This window comes from Elaeis guineensis, chromosome 4 (assembly GCF_000442705.2).
Source record: "Elaeis guineensis isolate ETL-2024a chromosome 4, EG11, whole genome shotgun sequence".
NCBI lineage: Eukaryota > Viridiplantae > Streptophyta > Magnoliopsida > Arecales > Arecaceae > Elaeis > Elaeis guineensis.
This window is the reverse complement of record NC_025996.2, coordinates 24771764-24792559: the sequence shown is the minus strand read 5'-3', so window position 1 is coordinate 24792559 and position 20796 is coordinate 24771764. Positions and strand designations below refer to the sequence as shown.

The window sequence follows — 20796 nt, the reverse complement described above, 5'->3', positions numbered from 1 at the left end:
CTTTGCATTGAAACAGATGGCCAACCAAGGATAATCTTATTGAAAGAAATATACAGGTGGATCCATAGCGTCAGATGTGTGAATATCAAGATTAAACTGCTGCTCATCTTTACTTTGATTGTAGCTGTGTGAAAGTTCTATGGACAAACTATAACTTTGTTTCAGGTGGGAAATGCAGCTGTTGCTGATAACATGAGCTGGTTGAAACAGATAAATTTGATACATTAAAAGGAAGACAAGCTAGCCTAGACAATGTAACTGCAGCCGTTCCCTGGAGTATATTGTATGGGAGGAACTCGAGAATATTCAAACCAGGAAACATAACGACTGGCCTCGGCATCGACCATGGGCATTAGTCTCCAACTTGGTGTGTATCTTGAAGGAAAAAGGTAAGTTCAAAGAATAAGAGATGTTTCAGGGAAGTCCCTGAATCTTTTCTTGTCTCTCCCTCAAATACCCTCCTTACCTCCCTCTTGATCCTCTGTTTCTGTCTTCTTTCCTCTTTGTAACTGTTTCTTTCCTTTTCTCTCCCGATCCAGGAAAAAGATATAACTGCTTTCATGTCTCTATGAAGATGATGGGAAAACATCTTTATGTTCAAATAATAATAATAATGGAGATCCCGCTATTTTTCCCCTGAAAAATGGTATTTCTTCATTGTTTATGAATTCAGGAAGATATCTTTGAAATTTTATGGAAGAGGCTGCATCTGTAAAGTATGAGGAAAATATGTAAATGTATTTTTATATCATTTGATATTCTTTTAATAATATATTTAAGTTTTTAATATGTCACAGATCCAACCAACAGATCGAGTGGTTGGAACAGTGACCTAGCGATCTAGTCCCTTGGCCAGTTTGTTGTCCAGTCCAGGTTTGATAACCATGGTTGTAGATGAAGCAAAAAAGAACAACAATAGAATAAAACAATGATGACAAATTAATAGTGATGAAATATACATCCTACGTTAATAGCACTTTGACACAATGATAGCATTCATGATCACTTATCAGCTAACAATCACTTAGAAAGGCCAAAAGATGCTCTCAATACAACCTATCACATGACTGGAGACATATTTACCTAGATCACAAGTTCATAGAAGTGGATGATGCAAAAATACTCAGACGAAAAAGAAGAGAAAACAAGGAAAAATGGAATAAAAATAATGATACGAAGGAATAGGAGAAAGAAAGAGCAGAATCTGTTTAAACAGGTCATGCATTCCTAGTGTTGTCAAAAGTAGCTGCCCAGGCGGTCACCTAGGCACTTAAGTTGGCCGGGCTGCCTAGACTTTAAATCCTATTACTTAAGGTTTTCTTTTCCCACTTTTTCTTCCTATATGAGCCCCATATGAAGACGAAAGATGGCAATGAAAGCTACTACCATCCATGTAGCAACGGCCATTGATAGGTCAACCAGCAGCCACAAGTAGCAACAACAGTGATTATCACTAGTGCCAAGGTTTGTGGATATTTTTTCTTTCTTTAGGTCAAACTTCATCTCCTTCTTCCCCTTTCGTTTTTCTCTCATTTTGTTCTTCTCCTAACCCCTCTTCATCTGACCATTACTTTTCTTTTTTCCCCTAATTTTTCCCCTTCATTCTGCTTGCTTGCCTTTGTTCTGCTTGGTAGACTTTATCCGTTTGCTGCCTCCTTGATGGTTGTTGGTTGCAACCTACCCCCTCCTCCTGCAACCTGTTGGTCGTTGTAATGGTAGCAATACTGCAGCTACTCATCTCATAAATTTTGGTATTTGAATTTCTAAGTGTGAAAATAGGTCTTATGCTGCCAATATTGATGAACAAAGAGCATACGTATGAATATCCCCATGCTTATTTCTGCATGTAATCAAACCTATTTACAAGAAAAACTTGGAAGGCTTTCCTTCCCAAGCGACCACCCATGTATCTAGGCTCCCACCTAGGCTACATAGAGCTCTCTCTTTTTAGCTCTAAATTTTGAAACTCCTTTCTCTGAGCCTTTCTATGTCAAACAGCAATCATGGGTGGCTCAAACGGCTGATAAGGGTTGATGAAACTCTCTTAGAAACTCAATTTATGAAAGCAGAAGCTTGACTCATCGGCCAGCTGAAGCCAACCACCAGATTGCATTTGGGATAGACTAAGGCCTCAGTTGGCATTGTCATGGGTAGGAGAGCTGTTGTCTAAAGAGCTTTAAGACAGTAGAGGTCACCAGTAAAGCTTTCCATAGAAAAACTTTTTATTGTTTCTTAACTACATTTCTAAAGTGCTATAAAACTATAATACTTGATAACCAAACAAAAAAAAATGCTTTTAATATCAAGAAATAACAAATAAAGAACATTGAATAGTGCTTTCAATTATCTAACTATTTATAGTAATTTATAAATTATTTATTTTGATATTTTAATCAAAATTACAATATAAATAATAAATATAAATATAAACATGATATTATTTTTATATTGGTATTATAAATATAATAATAATATGGTATTATTATTTTAATATAGTATTATAATAGTGTTATAGAAGTACATTATTATCATATAATAATATATAATTGTAATATGATGATTAAAGCATAATAAAAAATAATAATAATATATTTTTATATTTTTATTATATTATATTGTACTAACAAAAACCATTATTACAAAGTCTTGTTAATTTTTAAATTATTTTTTATATTTTTTATCTAAATAATATAATAAGTAAAATTGTTACTTTTTAGGGGTGATTACCGGGTAATAAAGAACATCGTAATAGCAAACTACATAAATGTTTAACTTTGCTCACCCATACAAAATGGTAATAAAATTGTTCATATATCCACAACCATCGTAGCAACATAATTGTTCGCCTACATTTCTCAATATCTATGCTATAAGCACAATATCCTATATAAACAAGTCAACTACTCATAAGAAGAGTCACAATACAATCAAACAATTAATGTTTCACTCTGTTCCATGCTCCTTCATGTTGTTCATCAATCTCTAAATATCATAAGGAGGTCATCATCATAAAGCTGAAACCCAAAATCCTTAATTGCATGATTGTAGCAATAAAAAGACACCAACTTAAATGATTATGACAATAAAAGTTTAAAAAATTCTGTTGCAAGGACTCAAAAAAAAAAAAAAAGAAAAGGCTTTCTGACGCATCTCAAGCAGCAGTTTGGCAAAAAGCTCTAACTTGGAGCTTTTCCCTAATGGACTTTTTTTCAACTTTTCGAGGAAGTAGAAAGCTGCTTCAAAATTTTTAACAAACACATCAAAAACATCCAAAAGAGCTTCTAACCCTCCAAGAAATGCTTTTTGGCCCCCCAAAAGCAATGCCAAACAAGGCCTAAGAAGCTAGCATAAAAACAACGATAATTACCAACTCGAACATCATAACTATAATATCAAATCCGAATAAATAGCAAAATCATTTACATACTTGTATCCACATGAAACTCAATTTTTCCTGAGTAGGCCTACCAAATTGCGATCATTTATAAACTAACAAATCATTTCACTTTCGGAGTAGCAAAGGACCATATATCCCTTTTCCATGAAGAACAGATTCACCCAAAAAGCACAGAGAGAGGTCTCCTCAATTCTAAAGCTTTGCCCACAACTCAACTGCTCAGCCAAAAATTCTTCAATTCCAAATGTAAAACAGGGTTTGAAATTCTTACATTCCACCATTCACCAACTTTATTATTTAAGCTAGCATGTGTTGAACTCCTCTTCCTACATGGTGAATTTCTCTTTTTTTTCCCCTTCCCACAGTTTTTCAACAAGATTCTAAGAAAGAACTAGAGAAACTAAAAATACAAACTCCCAACAAAAGCAACATTTTCAGTCATTCTCCAAATGACACTGAAAAAATGGATTGTGGCATGATTAATCATTATGCTTGAGTCAAAAGTCCCTCTACCATCTAATTTTCAACCGGAAGGGATATATCTCACCATACTGATGTAAGCAGTTAAATGACTAGATCCATTCATACTGCTACATGCTGGATTGTGAAGTTGACTTACTCATGCAACATTTCCAAAATCAAGATGCCAGATGATCTCACCTCATAAATGAAACAGTAGGAATCTATATTAGCTCTCTCAGAGATTAGTTTTCTAAAGCTCGTTGAGCTTCAAACCAGGCAAAAACAATTAACTATATCAGTGCACCAGCACTATTTAGACCACTATTGAAAAGCTTGGATTCTGTCAAAAGTTTAAAAACCATAATAGCTATGTTCAGTTGTAGGTGTCAGCACAAACATGAAGTGGCAGGCCAGTATGGACAGCAAGATACCATCATGAAGGCATGAAATTACTGAGAACTTTCAAGACCATTGCTTATAGAAGAAAGCATAGAATTCCTCCCGGTGGATAGGAGCCCTGACCATGAAGCTAGTCGTGACACTGATTTCAGAGGCTTTAGTTCATACAAGGCTCCCAGCAGACAGATGACCGTCCTAATTATCCATTTAAATTACTAAGGTGCTCTTAAAATGATAAATAATGTACTGCATCCTCCCATTAGTATCACGTTCTTAGCTTGGAGAAAAGTTCAACAAATAACACAACCCTCCCACCCCCAAAAAACAAAAAAAAAAAAGCACCAAAAGTGAAAAAACCAGAAGAAGAAGCTCCTAAGGGCTGCTATATCCAACATGTAACAATGGTAAGACCCTGGAATAATCTACAACGCACTCAGATAAACTGATGAATAAGACATATAGCGGGCGCTGGCATATTTCTTAAGAAACTTACACATTCATGTCACTTTTTGTACTTCTATTAAAATAGTCTGCCACCAAGCAGACCTCACTAAAATGTTCAATAACATAAATAACACACTAACACAACATGTTTGCAGCAGAAGCAATCATAATCTTCAATTATGTAAAGATCAATTTAAAAAACATTTTATTATGGTAATTTGTTTGACCACCACCTTCTAAAAAAAGTATGACTGACGAAAAGAACAGATTAAGAGAGAGAGAGAGAAACGACAGCTAGTTACCATAAAATACCTCTAGTGATTTTTGCCTTGTAATATCCAGTTTCAAGATCAACAAGTTTGAACTCAACTCTTCCTGAAACCAGAAAAATCATAGTAATAAAGATTTATTGCAAAGTGAAGTCTTCATAAATAATAAAATATGGACCAAACATGACAATTCCCTGGAAGAATAATTACCTTGCTGTAAAACATTTATACTGCACAATCACAAAGTTAAATTGTTAACTGCTAAGAGGAAGTTGGTTGAATGAAATTCTGTCAGGTTCCACTTATGATCTTAGAGCTGGAAAATCAAATGCTGGAATTTCTGCAGTATAATTAGAATTTCCATAAACTTTATCCAAGTTAACAATCATGCCAATTGTCAAAAGGCACAAGCTCAAATTCCATTGGTTGGACATATTCAAATGGGTCCCATATAAAGATTACACCCGACTCAAATTGGACCCAGATTAAAAATATATAATGAAAATGGAGGGCAAAAAAGACAACCTCAAACCCAAACAAAATTTTCCAAAGTTCTACTGATGATGTAAGATTTTTACAAGCACTAGAAATACAAAATGTTGCCAGACTAAGACACCTTTCCCTCTGAAAGAAAAAAAATCATGGGGTTGAGCATCTCCTTGGCATCCCATGTAAGCAGCAGATCGAATAATTAGTGCACATGCAGTCATGAAGGCCTTCTCTGTGGGGTCGTACTGTCATCATCGCGATCTCGGACTCCATATGACTCAAAACTGGCATTAGGCCTTCCACTTCTGCCATATCTAAAATGACTTTTCTCTTCTTTAGCCCTTTGAGGTGAGTCTTCAAGTTGGCTCTCGATGTGTCTGTCAAAGCCCCTTGGGCTCCCTCGCCGGTGGAACTCTGAGGATTTGGGAGGAGGGTTATGAGCCCTAAAACCATCTTCAGCATCATACCGCAGATGCTTTATATTGCCATCAATATCATGCTGCCTTACAGAATGAAGCATTCCATATCTCTCACCATGTCCTCGTCTATCTTCACCACTCTCATCATGCCTGGCTCCCCTAACAAAACCAACAAATCCACGGAACCTGCTAGGGTACATGGAACGATAGTACTCATCCGGCTTCAATCTTCCTGAGGAATCCAGTAGGTCATACCGATCAGTTCGTGAGAAGACCCTGCATTGCTTGTAGTCATGTTCTCTAAGATGATCTGGTGACTCTTTCCTATCATTAACCCATCTTGAAGAACGAGGTGGGGAGGCATGGTTTCTGGATGTTGGGCCATGGCCTACCATGTGATTCTCAAAGCCTGGTCGCCTACGGGGTGACCTCATTCTCTCCATCCTGGCTTCAGTCTTGAAATTTGGAGGAGACCTACTGTGCCTGCGTGAACCAGGCCCCCCATTCATCCCATCACTCCTTCCCCTGGGTGCTGTCCACATATTGGGGGAGCGAGTCCTGGATCTTGAAGGAGATCTGGTACAAGACCGAGATAGATGAACAGGCCCTCTACGTGGGGAAAAGCTTCTCTCTCTCCTTGATATAGAATTCTGCAATGACAATGATGAATCCATGCAGTCATCAGACACAGGCCTGCGATACCGCTCCCTGGCCGCTTCTGGACCATATCTGCCAACCTGACCCCAATCAATACCAGCATGTCTATCAGGGCTCTCTCTTGAATGTCCAAGTCCTCTCTGCATACCACATGCTCTGTCTCTCTCAATTGGTGATCCCCTTGTTGATAGAGAACGATGTGTACTCCGCATTGGAGCATTTGCTGATCGTCTGGGTAGCCGACTGGCAGATCCCATGCCACCAGCTCTAACAATTGTGCCATCAGGTGCAACAACAAAGCCGCTACTCTCCACCTTTGCCACAGCAGCTGCAGCTGCATTTCTTGAAGCAGGGTGAGTGAAACTAGGTGGGCCATAGCAACCTGATGACTCATGATGACTGGGACCATAGCGGTTGGAAGAATCAGCCCAATGGTCGCCTCTGCCCCGGCCCTGAGCATGCCGAGATGATCCACCCCTTCCAACTGATCTAGGAGCACCTATATCCCTTTCAGCTTTTGAATCTAAACCATTCCGATCATTATACCTAAACAATAACAATGTATTATAATCAATAATAATATAATAGTTGATAGGTTTACCAATCAAAAACTAGATAACAAGAAGAATATAGAGAACCTTCCAAAAGAGTTACCTGCTTGCCCTAACATATGGCTTATCCATCCTGTGTGACCCATCAGTGGAATTTGGCCTCTCGATTCGAGATGATAAGTCTCTCTTCAATGATGATCCCACCCTTTTCAAGGATTCATGAGCACCAGAGGCATCCATAGAAGAAGAAACATGATCTTGGCCAACAGAATGAAGTGCAGCATCCTTCAGGCCATCTCTAGAACTTCTACGACATTCAGGCAACTGATCCCATCCAGAAGACTTCATTCTTGCTGAATGGCTAAACTCCTTGGCATCGTCACCTTCTTTAAGAAACTTACTGTATCCAATCACCCTATCATGACCTAAACCAAATTCTGGAGCATCTCTCGCATCCCCACCTGGCTTCTTACTATAACTTCTCTGAACTTTATTCGCAATACTTCCAATAATCTGCTTCCCAAATCCAACATTCCGGACATCTGCTTCAGACAAGCACTTCAATAAGGGTTGCGAAGCAGCATGTTGTGCATCGTTCTTCCCAGCCCATGTTCCATCATGGCTACCATTGGGTAACCCTCCATTTTTGCGTGCCATATGATCAAGCTGGAGAGGAGTAGGCGGGAAACTGGAAGCAGCTTCAAACATATCATTCTCTCCATTGTCAGACCCATAATCCACATGTTCAGATTCTCCTTCCTCAGCACCATCTTCACCCCAAGTATTCAAAAGAGATTCTCTGAGTTCCCCATCTTCATATTGAGAATCATCATCTTCAAGGTCCACTTTTTCCATTCCAACAGCCCGATCGGCATCATTTTGAGGTGCATATGACTCATTGTAGCAATCAAAATGATCACCTAAAGCAGCCTCAGCAGGACCATTCACAAAACCATCCATATGGTTTTTACTTGCTTCATGGGAACTCACAGGACAATCCAAGGGAGATGCATCAATCACTGCAGCCACCGCACCCGCTGAATTGCCATCAGAAGTGTTGGAGATGATATGATCAGATTTATCAGTTATGGTGGCACCCAAATCAACATCAGAGTCCACAGGTACTTTATCATTGTCCATCGTCAACTCTGCAGCAGTTGTTTCATATTCACCAGCAGCAGTGCCTATGGAAGAAAACTCATCATGATTAGATGATCCTTGCTGAGGATGAGAATTTGATAGGCAAGGGTTTATTTCTGCTTCACTGCCCTTATCAGCATGATCACATTCAGTTTCACCTATACAATCAGGGCTCACAAGTTCACTGGGTAAGTCACCAGCATTTATCACATTTGCACAGATATTTCCATCAGAGGCCTTTTCAGCAGGAGAACTAACATTGAGACACTGATCAGTGTTGCCACTCTGAGAATCATGATGAAAACATCCATGCTTCTCACCTTGAGAACTGCTTATCTGAGTGGGTTGCCCCATTCTAGCATCAGTCAGGCAACGATCAGCAGAGAAGTTAGCAAAATAAGCTAAAGATGCTGGATTTCTGTCTTCCTCCAAGGTTGGTTCATTGATTAACAGGTCCACTTTGGGATGCAATTCAGATGGAGGGGTTGCACAGCCACAGCTCACATTCACACTGGAAACCAGATGAGAAGATGAGGTTTCAGCTTCCACCTCAGAGCCAAAGCAGATATCGTCCTTTCCTTGCCGTACCACATCAGTCACCAGAGGGTCCCCTAATGGACCCATGACACCTCCAGCTAGAGAAGAAATTTTTGTTGTGCAGCTGCCCATCTCCTGATCATGCAGAAGTTTTGTTTCCTCAAAAGAAACTGCCACAGCAACAGAGGCTTTGTCCAATTGATGCTCCTCTTGGACCAAACCATCGCCACAAGGAAGAGAACAACAATCAAGATCTACAGCAGAGTTATCCTTCGGTACACCAGGTCTGTCTTGCACTTCGGTATCCAGTAATCTATAATCAACTTTTGGTATGCCACCTACCTGAATTCTGGCGTCAACAAGTTCAAGAGCCTGTTTGGCATCTCCACACTCCATGTCACCTCGAGAAGTTTCGATGTTTTCCATATTTTCATTATGGATACCATTTGCACCAACAACATCAGGAGCAAGTGGCTTGGAATTCACGACTACATCACAATTACTCTCCCATGCATCCATCACAGTGTTAAGATCCCAGTGAAATCTAGAATCACGAGAAGAAGGTTTTGTCCCTGTTTTGTCTGGAAAATTTTGCAAGGTCCCAGTAGAGCTTTCTGTATCATTTGATTCATCCAATTTCATTCTGTCTGATCCCTTACCAGGCAGGTCTAATGTAGAAGATGCTTCCAGATGTATGTCAGATTTACCACGCAAATCTTCAGACCTGTGCTGAAGTTGATCCTTTGTTACTTCAAATAAGGAATGTGATTCAACACAAGTGGAGCTCCCTAAAAGGTCATCCGCTTTAGAAGCATGCCCATTAAAACCTAAATCTTCAGGATTCATGCTGTCACAACTCATGTCACTGTCACAAGCAGCAGCAGCCAATATTGAAATACCAGAGAAATCGACAGCATCAGAAATCTCTTCATTTAAATCCTTTAAACCAGTTTTATCATCAGCAATGGATTTTTCTTGATGCTGTTTCGAATATGATGCAGTCCTCTGATATGAAGCACCCTGGGTCTCTACCATGTGATCACAGTCACCAGAATGAGAAGACGGTTTGGGTGGTGGGGATGGAGAACGGACTAACAAAAATCGTCTTTTCTTTATTGGAACGCTTTCTAAAGCATCACTGAATCGTCGTCCAAGAATACTTACACCAAGCTGCAACAAGAAAATTAAAGCATTAGACATAACGTGAGAACATCAGCAGTTTCACACAAGAATCACAAAATTTCACAGAAGAACCTTCTCTGATTCAGAAACTGGAATGTCCCCTGCTCTCTTTAATTCTTTGTCAGCAGCATCCTCACTATCCTTCAAACTTTTGGTTGTAGACCTCTTTTTGTTTCCCCCAGGAAATGAAGTCCTAGCTCGTCTTACAGTCCTTTGCCTGCCTTTAGAAGCCTTCTTCCAGTTCAACTGAGGATCGATAACTCTTGATAGTTCCAGTCCAACAGTGCTCAGCATGCTTCCTGACAGGGATCCTTGCCTGTCAACTGCCAATTTGCCACCACAGCTCTTACAGGAATTTGATCCTTCCCGGTGATTGGGATATTCAAGAGCAGAGGGAGAACCTCTAGTACAAGTACACAAACGAATCTGCAAGGTAAAACTAGTCTTCTATTAGAATTTATATTATGCTTTGAAAGAAGAAATGGAATGAAAACATTAAATATAAATGTCTTCATAGAACCAGTAATATTGTTAAACAGTTTGAGATTTTGTTTCAACAACCAGTTCAAGCAGAATAACCAACCAATTCTAAAGGAAAGGAATCACTATGGTTATACTGTTAATGCAACAACACGCTTGAATATGGTTTCTTCATGAACGATACTAACCTAGACAAAATATACAGCATACACTTTAAGAAGTATGCCAGAAAGTCTTGCATTCACTTCATGCTAAATTGGAGTATGATATATTATGCCTTAAACCTAAAGATTGGAAACCAACCATTGACTCAGATCCCTCATCTTCTTGCTTCCCAAGATGAAGTAAAAGACTAGATGTTATCAATCACGTGACCACATCCAAATCAACATGAGCCTGCCTCTGTAAAACAACAAAGTAAGGATTAGCACCTGCACACTCACCACAATGTTTGGTATATTCCAAGTAACTAAAAAAATTCAAAAAATAAATAAATAAATAAAGTTTGCAATTCGCCCAGAGGGCTGATAACAGACTGCCTGTTAAAGCCCTTAAAGGCCATTACCTTGAGGCTGATCATGTTAACCAGCCTTATAGGCATGCCTGCATCTCTTCCTTCAGTGCAGATTCAGAAAACAACAACTATGGAGCCAGATTAACAGTGTCAAACTAAAACTTTCAAGCACACAGTCACAGTACGAAATCTATCATTACTCCTCCAAAAATTGGCAGGGCGACAACACACACGAGAAAAGGCAGTAAGGGTTCCCCCATTCCACACTTTTGCCAGTCTCCACCAGAGCACAGATAAATTATTCAGAGGACAGATAATCATTCACCTCTCAAGAGATCCACTGCCTAGCACCACTGTACCTAGGATTTCAACCGTAGCTAATAAGGTGTATGCCAAGTAAGGAAAATCCCCTGAGTACTAAATCTTGGATCGAAAATTTTCCAAAGCGTCCTCCTCTGCTAAAGATCATCTGATCAAAAACATAAAACAGCAAAGAAGAATCACTGCAACGAAGGAAGCAAGGGTCACAAGATGCCCTAATCCAGTCTCAAGCCAACAATCTCCATCCCTTCAAAACAAAGGGAAACCCCAAAATCGTCCCAGATTTTAAGGCTAGTAGCAGAAGCAACAGAAAATAAACTCGGATGACGATGAAACAAATGACGGCACTCCAAGAAGTAATTAACCCGTCAAAACCCTAAAACAATCTAGTAATAAACTGAAGGCAGTTCGAGAAGAAGCAAGAATGCCACTCTCCTCAGCCAATACAGCAGCTATGCTCCCTTTATAACCGAGGCAGCCATAGAGATGAGGAAGAAGACATGGATAGCAGATCCAAGTCCAAGCCAAGACCTATAAATCGACGAGGAAGATCACAGCAACAAGTCTCTTCTTCCTTCATGGATGAGATCAGGTCAAAAGATCTCTAACCAGAAACCATGGAATCTGATTTCAAGCCAAGATGTCCAACACTCCGCCATCTTCAGAAGGGATGGATCTAACGATCGGCGCCCAGGATTCCACACAAAGTCCAACCCTAGTCTCCATCTGCCATCATCCTCTGCCTTCCTGTTGTCAAAGATCCAAGACCAGCTCCGATTCCCAGAACAAGACCGACTTCCGGAGCAAATCTGGTGGATTTCGTGGCGATCGGAGCGGCAGAACCCCAGCCCTTCCCATGGCGTGTCCAGAGATGACGAGGGGCTAAAACAACCTAAAAACATAGAGAAATCAAGAGCTAGGGTTTCAATACCTGGATCCAACCGAGGCCACGGCGCACGATCGTTCCTCCCTTCCTTCCTGTTTTCTTCTCTCCTTACTCCTTCGAATAGATCTCTCACCTTCCTTCTTTTCTCCTGCCCAAATCTCCCTCTCTTCTTCTTCTAAGGCTGAACTATAAAGAACGAGGTGGAACAAGAGAGATTCCTTCCTTGCGTTCTTTCCTTTGAGACAATTCCTTATCTCCGACGCCAATCCACTCGCTTTCGCCGATCCTCCGCCTCTTTCCCTTTTCCGGCTCTCCCTCTCTCTCCCCTTCTTGAAAACAAGAGTAAATACTTATTTTCCTCTTTCTCTCTCTATTATCAATCCTGTATGAGAACCCAATCGCAACCATCCCTCTACCACTTATTTATGCTTGCGCTGCCCTCGGATTTGCCGAAAAATTACCAGACTACCCTTAGGGCGTAGGTAGCCCGCCCCGCTCCCCGCGTTCCCGGTTTCCAGCTTCCGCCGCCAGGCGCCAGCTGGTTTTCCTCGGCTCGACCGGCTTGGGCCGGGCTTAGCTCCGCTCGGCTCGGACTGGCTCCACCGCGTCTCGGAAATCCCAAACACGGGTGAAATTATTGGTCGGACCTGGACAGATAGGATCTACTAAAAGGACTCTGTTTTTCCACCCAAAAACGAACCCACGGCGGAGAACTGTCTGGGACCCGCAGAGGCTGTAGGCTCTTGGAGTCCCCTGCAACCTAGTTCCGAATAATCAAAATCAATGTCGTGGTGGACAAGGATGGAGCCTATGACCTATCATAAAATGTTATCAAGAAGTCGCGCGAGGCCTAACATTCCTGCAACAAAAACAAAAACAAAAATAGAACATATTGGACTCCGAGTGTGCCTGTTACCGTGATGTATCCGTTTGAAGCTCATCCATAATTGTTGTTGGGGGTGATTTTGTATCGACCAATGCCGTGAAGTATATAAAAAAAAAAATTGATCCTCTCAAATTTTCAAATTTCATATCTCATTTAAAATTCAAATAATTTCAATATGACAGCTGCCCACATAGCAGATAAAAAAGAAATAACAAATATATCTTTCGATAATGACTAAATTCTTTAGATAAATTAAGACTAACCACTTAATTTTTCTTCCTCTCAAAGCTCCTCGACCTTCGCTTATAAATGAAGATCTGGAGATCCCCAAGATATGAAAAATCTCCTCTCTCGACTCTTTCCCATCTGTTATCGAAATTTTAACTTGAGCATCGGAGAGTCCCATCGAAGCCACCTCTGATCGAGATTTTTCTTGCAAATCCCGTCATCATCGCCGACCTACCGTTGTCGTCCAACTCCAGCTGATCCAACTTCAAGGCAAAATTCTGCGTCAACAAATTGGCACTAAAGAAAGGAGTCAGGCCCGTTTATAAAAAGAAGCAAATGCTCAATGAGAGGAGCTTCATCGTACTACTCCAGCATCGATGAAATCCCGATTGTCCATCTCTAAATCAGCCAAATGGTCCAACCATCCACAAACTGAGATTTGATCATCTCTGAACCAACCAACGTCCTTCGAACTATCCTAATCAGACTCGAAATTGGGAGACTGACGATCCAAATGATCTTTAATTTTTGAATTATTTTATTTTCTTATTTACATTTCAAAATTTAAATTTTGGAGTAGGCTCCAAATGTGAAAGGAGACCATGCAAAAAAAGATCCAAACAAGAAAGGGTATCACGACATCCAGATAAGAAATAAAATTATAAAAATATATGTCATAACCAAACTTACGTTTTCTCCTCCGTATTCTTGAATTCTTAAAAGGATCCAGAAAAGATGGCAACAGAAGCGACAGCATAAGAGAAAAAAAAAGGAAGCACCCACGTGGCCGATCCGAGCTCAGATCCAGGCTAATCTGAAGCTAAATCCAGATCGATCCGAAGTCCAGATCCAGACCGATCCGAAGCTCAAAACTAGACCGATCCGAAGCCTAAAATAAGGTCAATCTAAAGTCAGATCTAAACCAATCCGAAGCTAGATCAAGGCCGATCTAAAGCTTGATCAAGGCCCATCCAAAGTCAGATCAAGACCAAGCTGAAGTTAAAATCGGGTTAATCCAAAAATAGATCCAAACTGAGGCAAAGCTCAAGCCCAAGCTGAGGCAAATAACAGAAAGGAGTCAAGCAAAACCTAAAGGCTCTCAAACAAAACTCATAACTTTCATGGTAATTGGCTCTCAAGCCCCATCCACTATTCTATTCTTTTCTTACAAAACAACAGGTTCTTAGGTACATAAGTAGAGGCAAAAATTAAATAAGACTATAGTGGATATCAAACTCAAAAATAAAATGAAGATCAAGTTGAGGTAAAGATAACTCAAGACATGGGCCATCAAGACAGTCAGCCTCAAAAGATTAATATCACCAGAAAAGCAAAGATCATTAGAGGACCAACCAGAGCAAATCAAGATCAGGCTATCAAGAAAAAGGCCAACTATTAGAAATATGCTTCGAGATTCAATCTATAAAAAGCTTAAAGTGAGGTTCAGGATGACGAATGGAGTCCAATGAATCCAATATCAACCCAAACAAAATCCAGATGGAGAAGTTACACGCAAAAGAAAGCGAGAATGTAGGCTGGTAGGGCCCACGAACGGCTGACGGGCCACACGGCGCACTGGCCCGCAGATGCATGGGCCAAGCCTAGCGGGCACGTGCATGGACCGGCCCAACAGGCATGCGAGAGCACGACTTATGAGAAGTTTTCACACGGTCCATTGTGGACCACTAGTTCACAAGGAGAGCGTGGACTGCCAGGGCATTTCCCACCTGGTTTCTCACAGTCCATGGTGGACCGACGACATTTTCAGGTGGTTTCTCACGGCTCATGGGGGGTTCTTATGGACCGATGCATGATTGGGTGGCTTCAGATCATCACGATCGCAATCGAACGACTGTACGCCATCTCAAGAAGATCAGAGACGTGATCTGGTGCAATAGGACACAATCCAATGGTCAGTTTTCGATTTGAGGCACGATCGGATGGCCGAATAGCTACAGAAGTCCGATCAGGAGTCTAATTTTGATACAGCTTGGGTTTTAGGGCTTTTAAGAGGCTTTATAGGTGAACAGAACCAAAAAAAACATGCAGAGACGTGGCAGAGAGCCGTGAGTGGAGGCATCAGTGTGAGAAAGGCTTGTGAAGCCACCAGGAGGAGTTCAGTAGAGCTCCGAGTGTGCGCAGTGGGCAGAGCAGGTCCTGCAGAGCACCAATAAGGGATCAGAGGCAGAGCAGAGTGTCAGGCAAAGCAGCTACGGAGAGGCACGATGTAGTAGTTCGCTCCACAGAAAGTGTCCATGGGTGTCAAGGACCCTGGTACTAGCAGGCCTGTGAGAAGGTCTACTTGGGGGATTTGAGAGAGCTTTTGTAAGGATAACTTCTAGTTAAGAGAGGGTGGTATACAGAGAGTTGAGTGTAGATGTTCTCCTCTTGTATTTGTTTCTTTTTCATAGTGAAGCTTGCAAGTCCCATAAATGTAGTGCTTGGGCTGTTCCACATACCTAATTTGTATCTGTATTGTTTTCTTCTTTCTTCCTGCTGCGCATGTGGTATCAAAAAGATCCTGTGGAGGTGGTGTCTTAGCCAGACATCTCCAATAATTGATATCAAAATGAGACGGTACCAGCAAAAGTTACAGCGATGGTGAGCAAGATTGAAGATGAAGAAGACAGATGCAATCAAGGTGGAGATCGATCATAGAGCATTGATCGATGCTCTTTTGTACAAGGAGGAGCAGTCTACATGGAGGATACCAATGGGAGCCTAGTGCGAGGTGAAGCTCCAGATAGAGATAGATCGGACATGGGACGAGAGACTCGGGAGGATGAGCGATGTCGCACGGAGGCTACCCCGAGCAGATCTCAAGTTAGGAGGTGCTATGAGGTGCGTACAGCATATGACAGAGATAGAATCGAGCAGCCTGACTCGACTCTCATATTTGTCCATCCACGAGTAGTAGACGATTGTCCTAGGGCATGGGAGCGAAGAGATCCATAAGCTCTCAAAATCAGATGGAGGCCGAATATCCAATCGAGATGGAGATTATTAGAAAAATATCTCAAAATTCGATCCACAAGAAGCCTAGAGCTAGGTCCAAGATGATGAACGGAGTCCAGATTGAGAAGTTATGTGCAAAAGAATATGATGAGGTGGGCTGATAGGGCCCATAGATGGCAGACGGGCCACAAGGTGCACGGGTCCGCAGACGCAAGGGCCAGGCCCAGTGGGTGCGCAGCTTAGCACGGGCGCGCGCAAGCCGACCCAGTAGGCATGCAAGAGCACGGCCTATAAGGAGTTTTCACATGATCCATCATGGACCATTGGTTCACAAGGGGAGAGTGGACTGTCAGGGCATTTCCCACCCAATTTCTCACGATCCATGGTGGACTGACAGTATTTCCAAGTGATTTCTCGCAGCTCATGGGGGTTCTCATAGATCGATGTGCGATCGGGCTGCTTCAGATCATCACGACCATGATCAAATGGCTGTGAGCCGTCCCAGGGAGATCAAAGATGTGATCTAGCACGATGGGACATGATTCAATGATTAGTTTTTGATCTATGGCACGATCGGATAGTCGAGAAGCTACGAGAGTCTGATTCCGATACAGCCTGGGTTTCAAGACCTTTAAGAAGCTCTATGGGTGAATAGAACCAAAAAAAACATGCAGAGATGCGACAGAGAGCCATGAGCGGAGGCATCAGTGCGAAGAGGCTCGTACAGCCATCAGAAGGAGTCCGACAGAGCTCCGAGTGTGCATAGTGGGTAGAACAGATCCTACAGAGTATCGATAGGAGATCGAGGGTAGAGCAGAGCATCAGACAGAGCAGCTATGAAGAGGCATGATGTAGCAATTCACTCCACAGAAAGCATCCAAGGGCGTCAAGGATCTTGATACTGGCAGGCCTGTGAGAGGATCTCTTTGGAGAATTGAAAAGAGCTTTTGTGAGGATAGCTTCTAGTTGAAAGAGGATGGTATACAAAGAGTTGAGTGTGGATGTTCTCCTCTTGTATTTATTTTTTTCTCATAGTGAAGCTTGCATGCCCCATGAAGGCAGCAGTTGGGCTGTTCCATGTACCTGATTTATGTTGTATTATTTTTTTTTCTTTCTATTGCGACACATGGTATCAAAAAAATTCTGTGGAGGTGGTGTCCTGGTCAGACATCTTCAACACCAACAATTGAGAGGAAGAATCGAAGCCGAAGTAAAGCCCGATGAAGCCCAAAACTAATCTAAAAAAGCCAAGAAGAAGCAAACTGGCTAAAATAGGATAATACCAGTCTAATCACCTGTTATTTCACTCCAAAACTTGATTTAACTAAAAAATCAAAATGCTCAGCTAGAGTCAGTCTGACGAGTTCTTTTATCTTTTGTGTGCAGATTCATAACTCAAGATCTCAGTGACTAAGAAGTAGAGGCTAATCTATAAGGACTTCCGAAGGCCATACTCGCTCTTCAATAAGTCAATGCTTATGAAGACCTTAGTTATATGAAAAATGGGAGCTAACCTACACAGACCCCAATGCTCGTCGATCCAACCTATATGGGCAGAAACCTTGTTAGTTTGGAAAGTGGGGACTAACCTATAAGGACCTTCGGAGGTTGTGCTAGCTTTTTAACGAAGCCAATGCCCATGAAGGCCTCGACTGATCGCAAAATATGGGGTAACCTATAAAGACCCTTAGTCTATCAACTCTGGCAACAATCGAAGAGTAACCTACAGGATCCTCGAAGCCCCCTTGCTCTTCAATGAGCAGAGCCGACTGAAGGAGCTTTTGGTCGGCTTTAACTTAAAAGAAGATAGCCTTTGATTGATCTGGCTGAAAGAGTATTTGATTGACTTTAAATTAAAACAAAATGACCTTTGATCAGTTCGACTGAAGGAGTCTTTGATCAATTTTAAATTAAAATGAGATGACCTTTGATCGGTCCAACTGAAGGAGCTTTTGATCGATTTTAAATTAGAATAGGATGATCTTTAATTGGCCTGACTGAAAAAGTCTTTGATCGACTTTAAAGATCCTCAGTCCGTCAACTCCGATAATAAATGAAGAGTAACCTACAGGATCCTCGAAGACTCTTTGCTCTTCAACAAGCAGAGCCGACTGAAGGAGCCTTTGATCGACTTTAAATTAAAATGAGACGGTCTTTGATCGGTTCGACTGAAGAAATCTTTGATCGATTTTAAATTAAAATGAGATGGACTTTAATCAGTCTGATTGAAGAAGTCTTTGATCAATTTTAAATTAAAATGAGACAGTCTTTAATTGATCCGATTGAAGAAATCTTTGATCGACTTTAAATTAAAACAAGATAACCTTTGATCGATCCAATTGAAGGAGTCTTTGATCAATTTTAAATAAAAATGAGATGATCTTTGATCGACCCCACTAAAGAAGCCTTTGATCGACTTTAAATTAAAACGAGATGATCTTTGATCTGCTTTAAATTAAATGAGATGGCCTTTGAACGGCCAACATTAAGGTAATATGACCCCTCATCTCATCGAAAGCTATAGACATAGCATGTCTTTGGTAAAGCTGAAGTACTCCCTTCGTCCGACTCAATTTTGATTTAGACTCGAGAGTAGAGGACTTATGTCGGGAATGGTTTTGTACTGATCGAAACTGTGAAGCATATAATTAAAGAAAGGATTGACCCTCCCAGATTCTCAAATTTCGCACCTCATTCAAAATTCAAACGATCCCGATATAATAGCTATCCAAAGAGTAGATAAGAAAAAAATAATAAATATATCTCTTCGGTAACTGTCAAATCTCTTCAGATAAGTCAAGACTAACCATCTGATTTTTTTTTCTTCTCACGGCTCCTCAGCCTCTGCCTATAAATGAAGACTTACAAGGTGTGAAAAATCTCCTCTCTCGACTCCTTCCCATCTATTGTCAGAATTCTGATTTAAGCATCGAAAAATCTCCACTGGAGCTAGCTCCAGTCAGAGACTTTTCTTACAAATCCCGCCATCATCGCCGACCTATCATTATCATCCAACTCTAGCTGATCTGACCTCAAGGTAAAATTCTGCATCAACGATTGTCAAACTATTTCTTTTCAATTATTCTCATTATATGTGTTCTAATTATTTTATCTTTCTCACTGTAAAAATGTCACTTGATCGTGATAGATTTTAGATATGCCACATCGATGCATGCCACCCTAAAAATATAAATAATGCATATTGAGTATATCTTTTAATAGGTTTTTTAAGATGGAAATTTAAATGAACAAGTCTTGGAAGAAGCATTATAGGTGACACAAGCAAAATAGACCAAAAAAAAAATAGTGCTGCTATAACACATACAAATCATTTCAAATTTTATTGTATCAAGATGAAAGATATTTATGCTATGCAAGTGTATAGAGAATGCATTGATCATCATTGTTTGAAGTATTGATATATTGATATATGATACAATATCTATAAGGAAATATGTGGGTATCTAGAAGAAGGTTTGCTTATTTACCTAAATTGGAACATACTAATTATTATCACATGATGCAATGAATATTTATTTACTAAGGCATGCAATTTATCATGTATACATGTCTTAAATGATAAATTGATAAGTCAATATATAAATTACATACATGTTCATGCATCATAAATATGATTTGTTAATATTGTCTAAATATTGTTCATCTCTTGATATATTGAAGCTTCGTATGTTGACATATGCAATGCATCATTTGTACATCCTAATACTGTATAAAGTAGAGATATTTTTGCACCTTTCTAATGAAAATTAATTGGGTTTGGACTATAACTCTAGAGTACACGGTGGACTTTTTTTTGGGATAAATTATGTCCCTAGTCCTTAAACTATATCAAATTTTTTTAAATGGTCCTTAAACTACAAAAACTTAAGTTTTAGTCCTCGAACTTTTTGAACCATTTTAATGTTGTTCTTTGCCCATTTTCGATAACTTTCTCGCATCGAAAATTCTATATAGCAATCACCGATGCTTATGTGGCTCCATTTATTTGAGCAGATAGCACCAGTGCTGACTAGAACCATTTTTTTTCGTTCTTCTTCTTCTCTTTGCCCTCGCCTCCCCCCCACTGGCCCGCCCCTCTGGCCCCCCTCTTCGGCACCCCTCCGGCCCCCCTCTCTATCGCCCAGGCTTCCGCCCCACCCTAGCGCACCCCCACCCGCTCCAATGTCGATGGGTTGTGCGCTGGCGCCCCCCCGACCCCGCCCCACCCTGCCCCCGTGTGCCCCCACGATTGAAGATGGAGGCCCGGAGGGTGCTGTGGGAACCTCGAACGCATGCGAAGCCAGGGTGGAGGATTGGCCGTCGGTGCCCTCCAAGACCTTCAGATTGGCCGCCCTATTCCGTCACTCCAAGCCTCCCATCCTGTTGAGCCTGTTAGGGGGGAGGGGGGGCAGAACCCACCGACAGTGATGGGAGGTGGTGCGGAGGGGATGCACAATCCACCAGCACTGGAGGGGGGTGGTGGTGGGAACTGCGGGGGCACATGGAGGCGGGGCAGGGTCGGGGGGGTCACCCATGCACAAACTACCGGTGTCGAGGCAGACAGGGGTGCAATGGGGCAA

General features: G+C 41.2%; 2 protein-coding genes across 5 annotated transcripts in view; both read right to left on the bottom strand.

Annotated features, from left to right (window-relative positions):
• Positions 1 to 5365: 5365 nt before the first annotated feature.
• Positions 5366 to 12533, bottom strand: LOC105043300 (uncharacterized). 4 transcript variants are annotated; one of them, XM_073255882.1, is made up of 6 exons: positions 12193 to 12533; positions 10992 to 11068; positions 10730 to 10828; positions 10019 to 10372; positions 7191 to 9934; positions 5366 to 7082 (listed from the first exon to the last, which is right to left on the bottom strand). In XM_073255882.1, exons 3-6 carry the CDS (start codon positions 10730 to 10732, stop codon positions 5678 to 5680), a joined length of 4506 nt encoding a protein of 1501 aa, XP_073111983.1. In that variant the 5' UTR covers positions 10733 to 10828; positions 10992 to 11068; positions 12193 to 12533; the 3' UTR covers positions 5366 to 5677. The 4 variants fall into 4 exon arrangements, with proteins under 4 accessions (XP_073111983.1, XP_019705634.1, XP_010919097.1 ...); XM_019850075.3 differs by having other exon boundaries at positions 10615 to 10828; positions 10992 to 12533; XM_010920795.4 differs by having other exon boundaries at positions 10992 to 12533.
• The window catches only part of LOC105043532 (ferric reduction oxidase 2-like), a 61322-nt gene continuing 52502 nt past the window's right edge, over positions 11977 to 20796 (bottom strand). Inside the window, 5 exon segments of the mRNA XM_073256047.1 lie at positions 11977 to 12153; positions 12609 to 12794; positions 12848 to 12907; positions 13003 to 13006; positions 13497 to 13558. Of these exon segments, the coding sequence (XP_073112148.1) occupies positions 11977 to 12153; positions 12609 to 12794; positions 12848 to 12907; positions 13003 to 13006; positions 13497 to 13558 (489 nt within the window).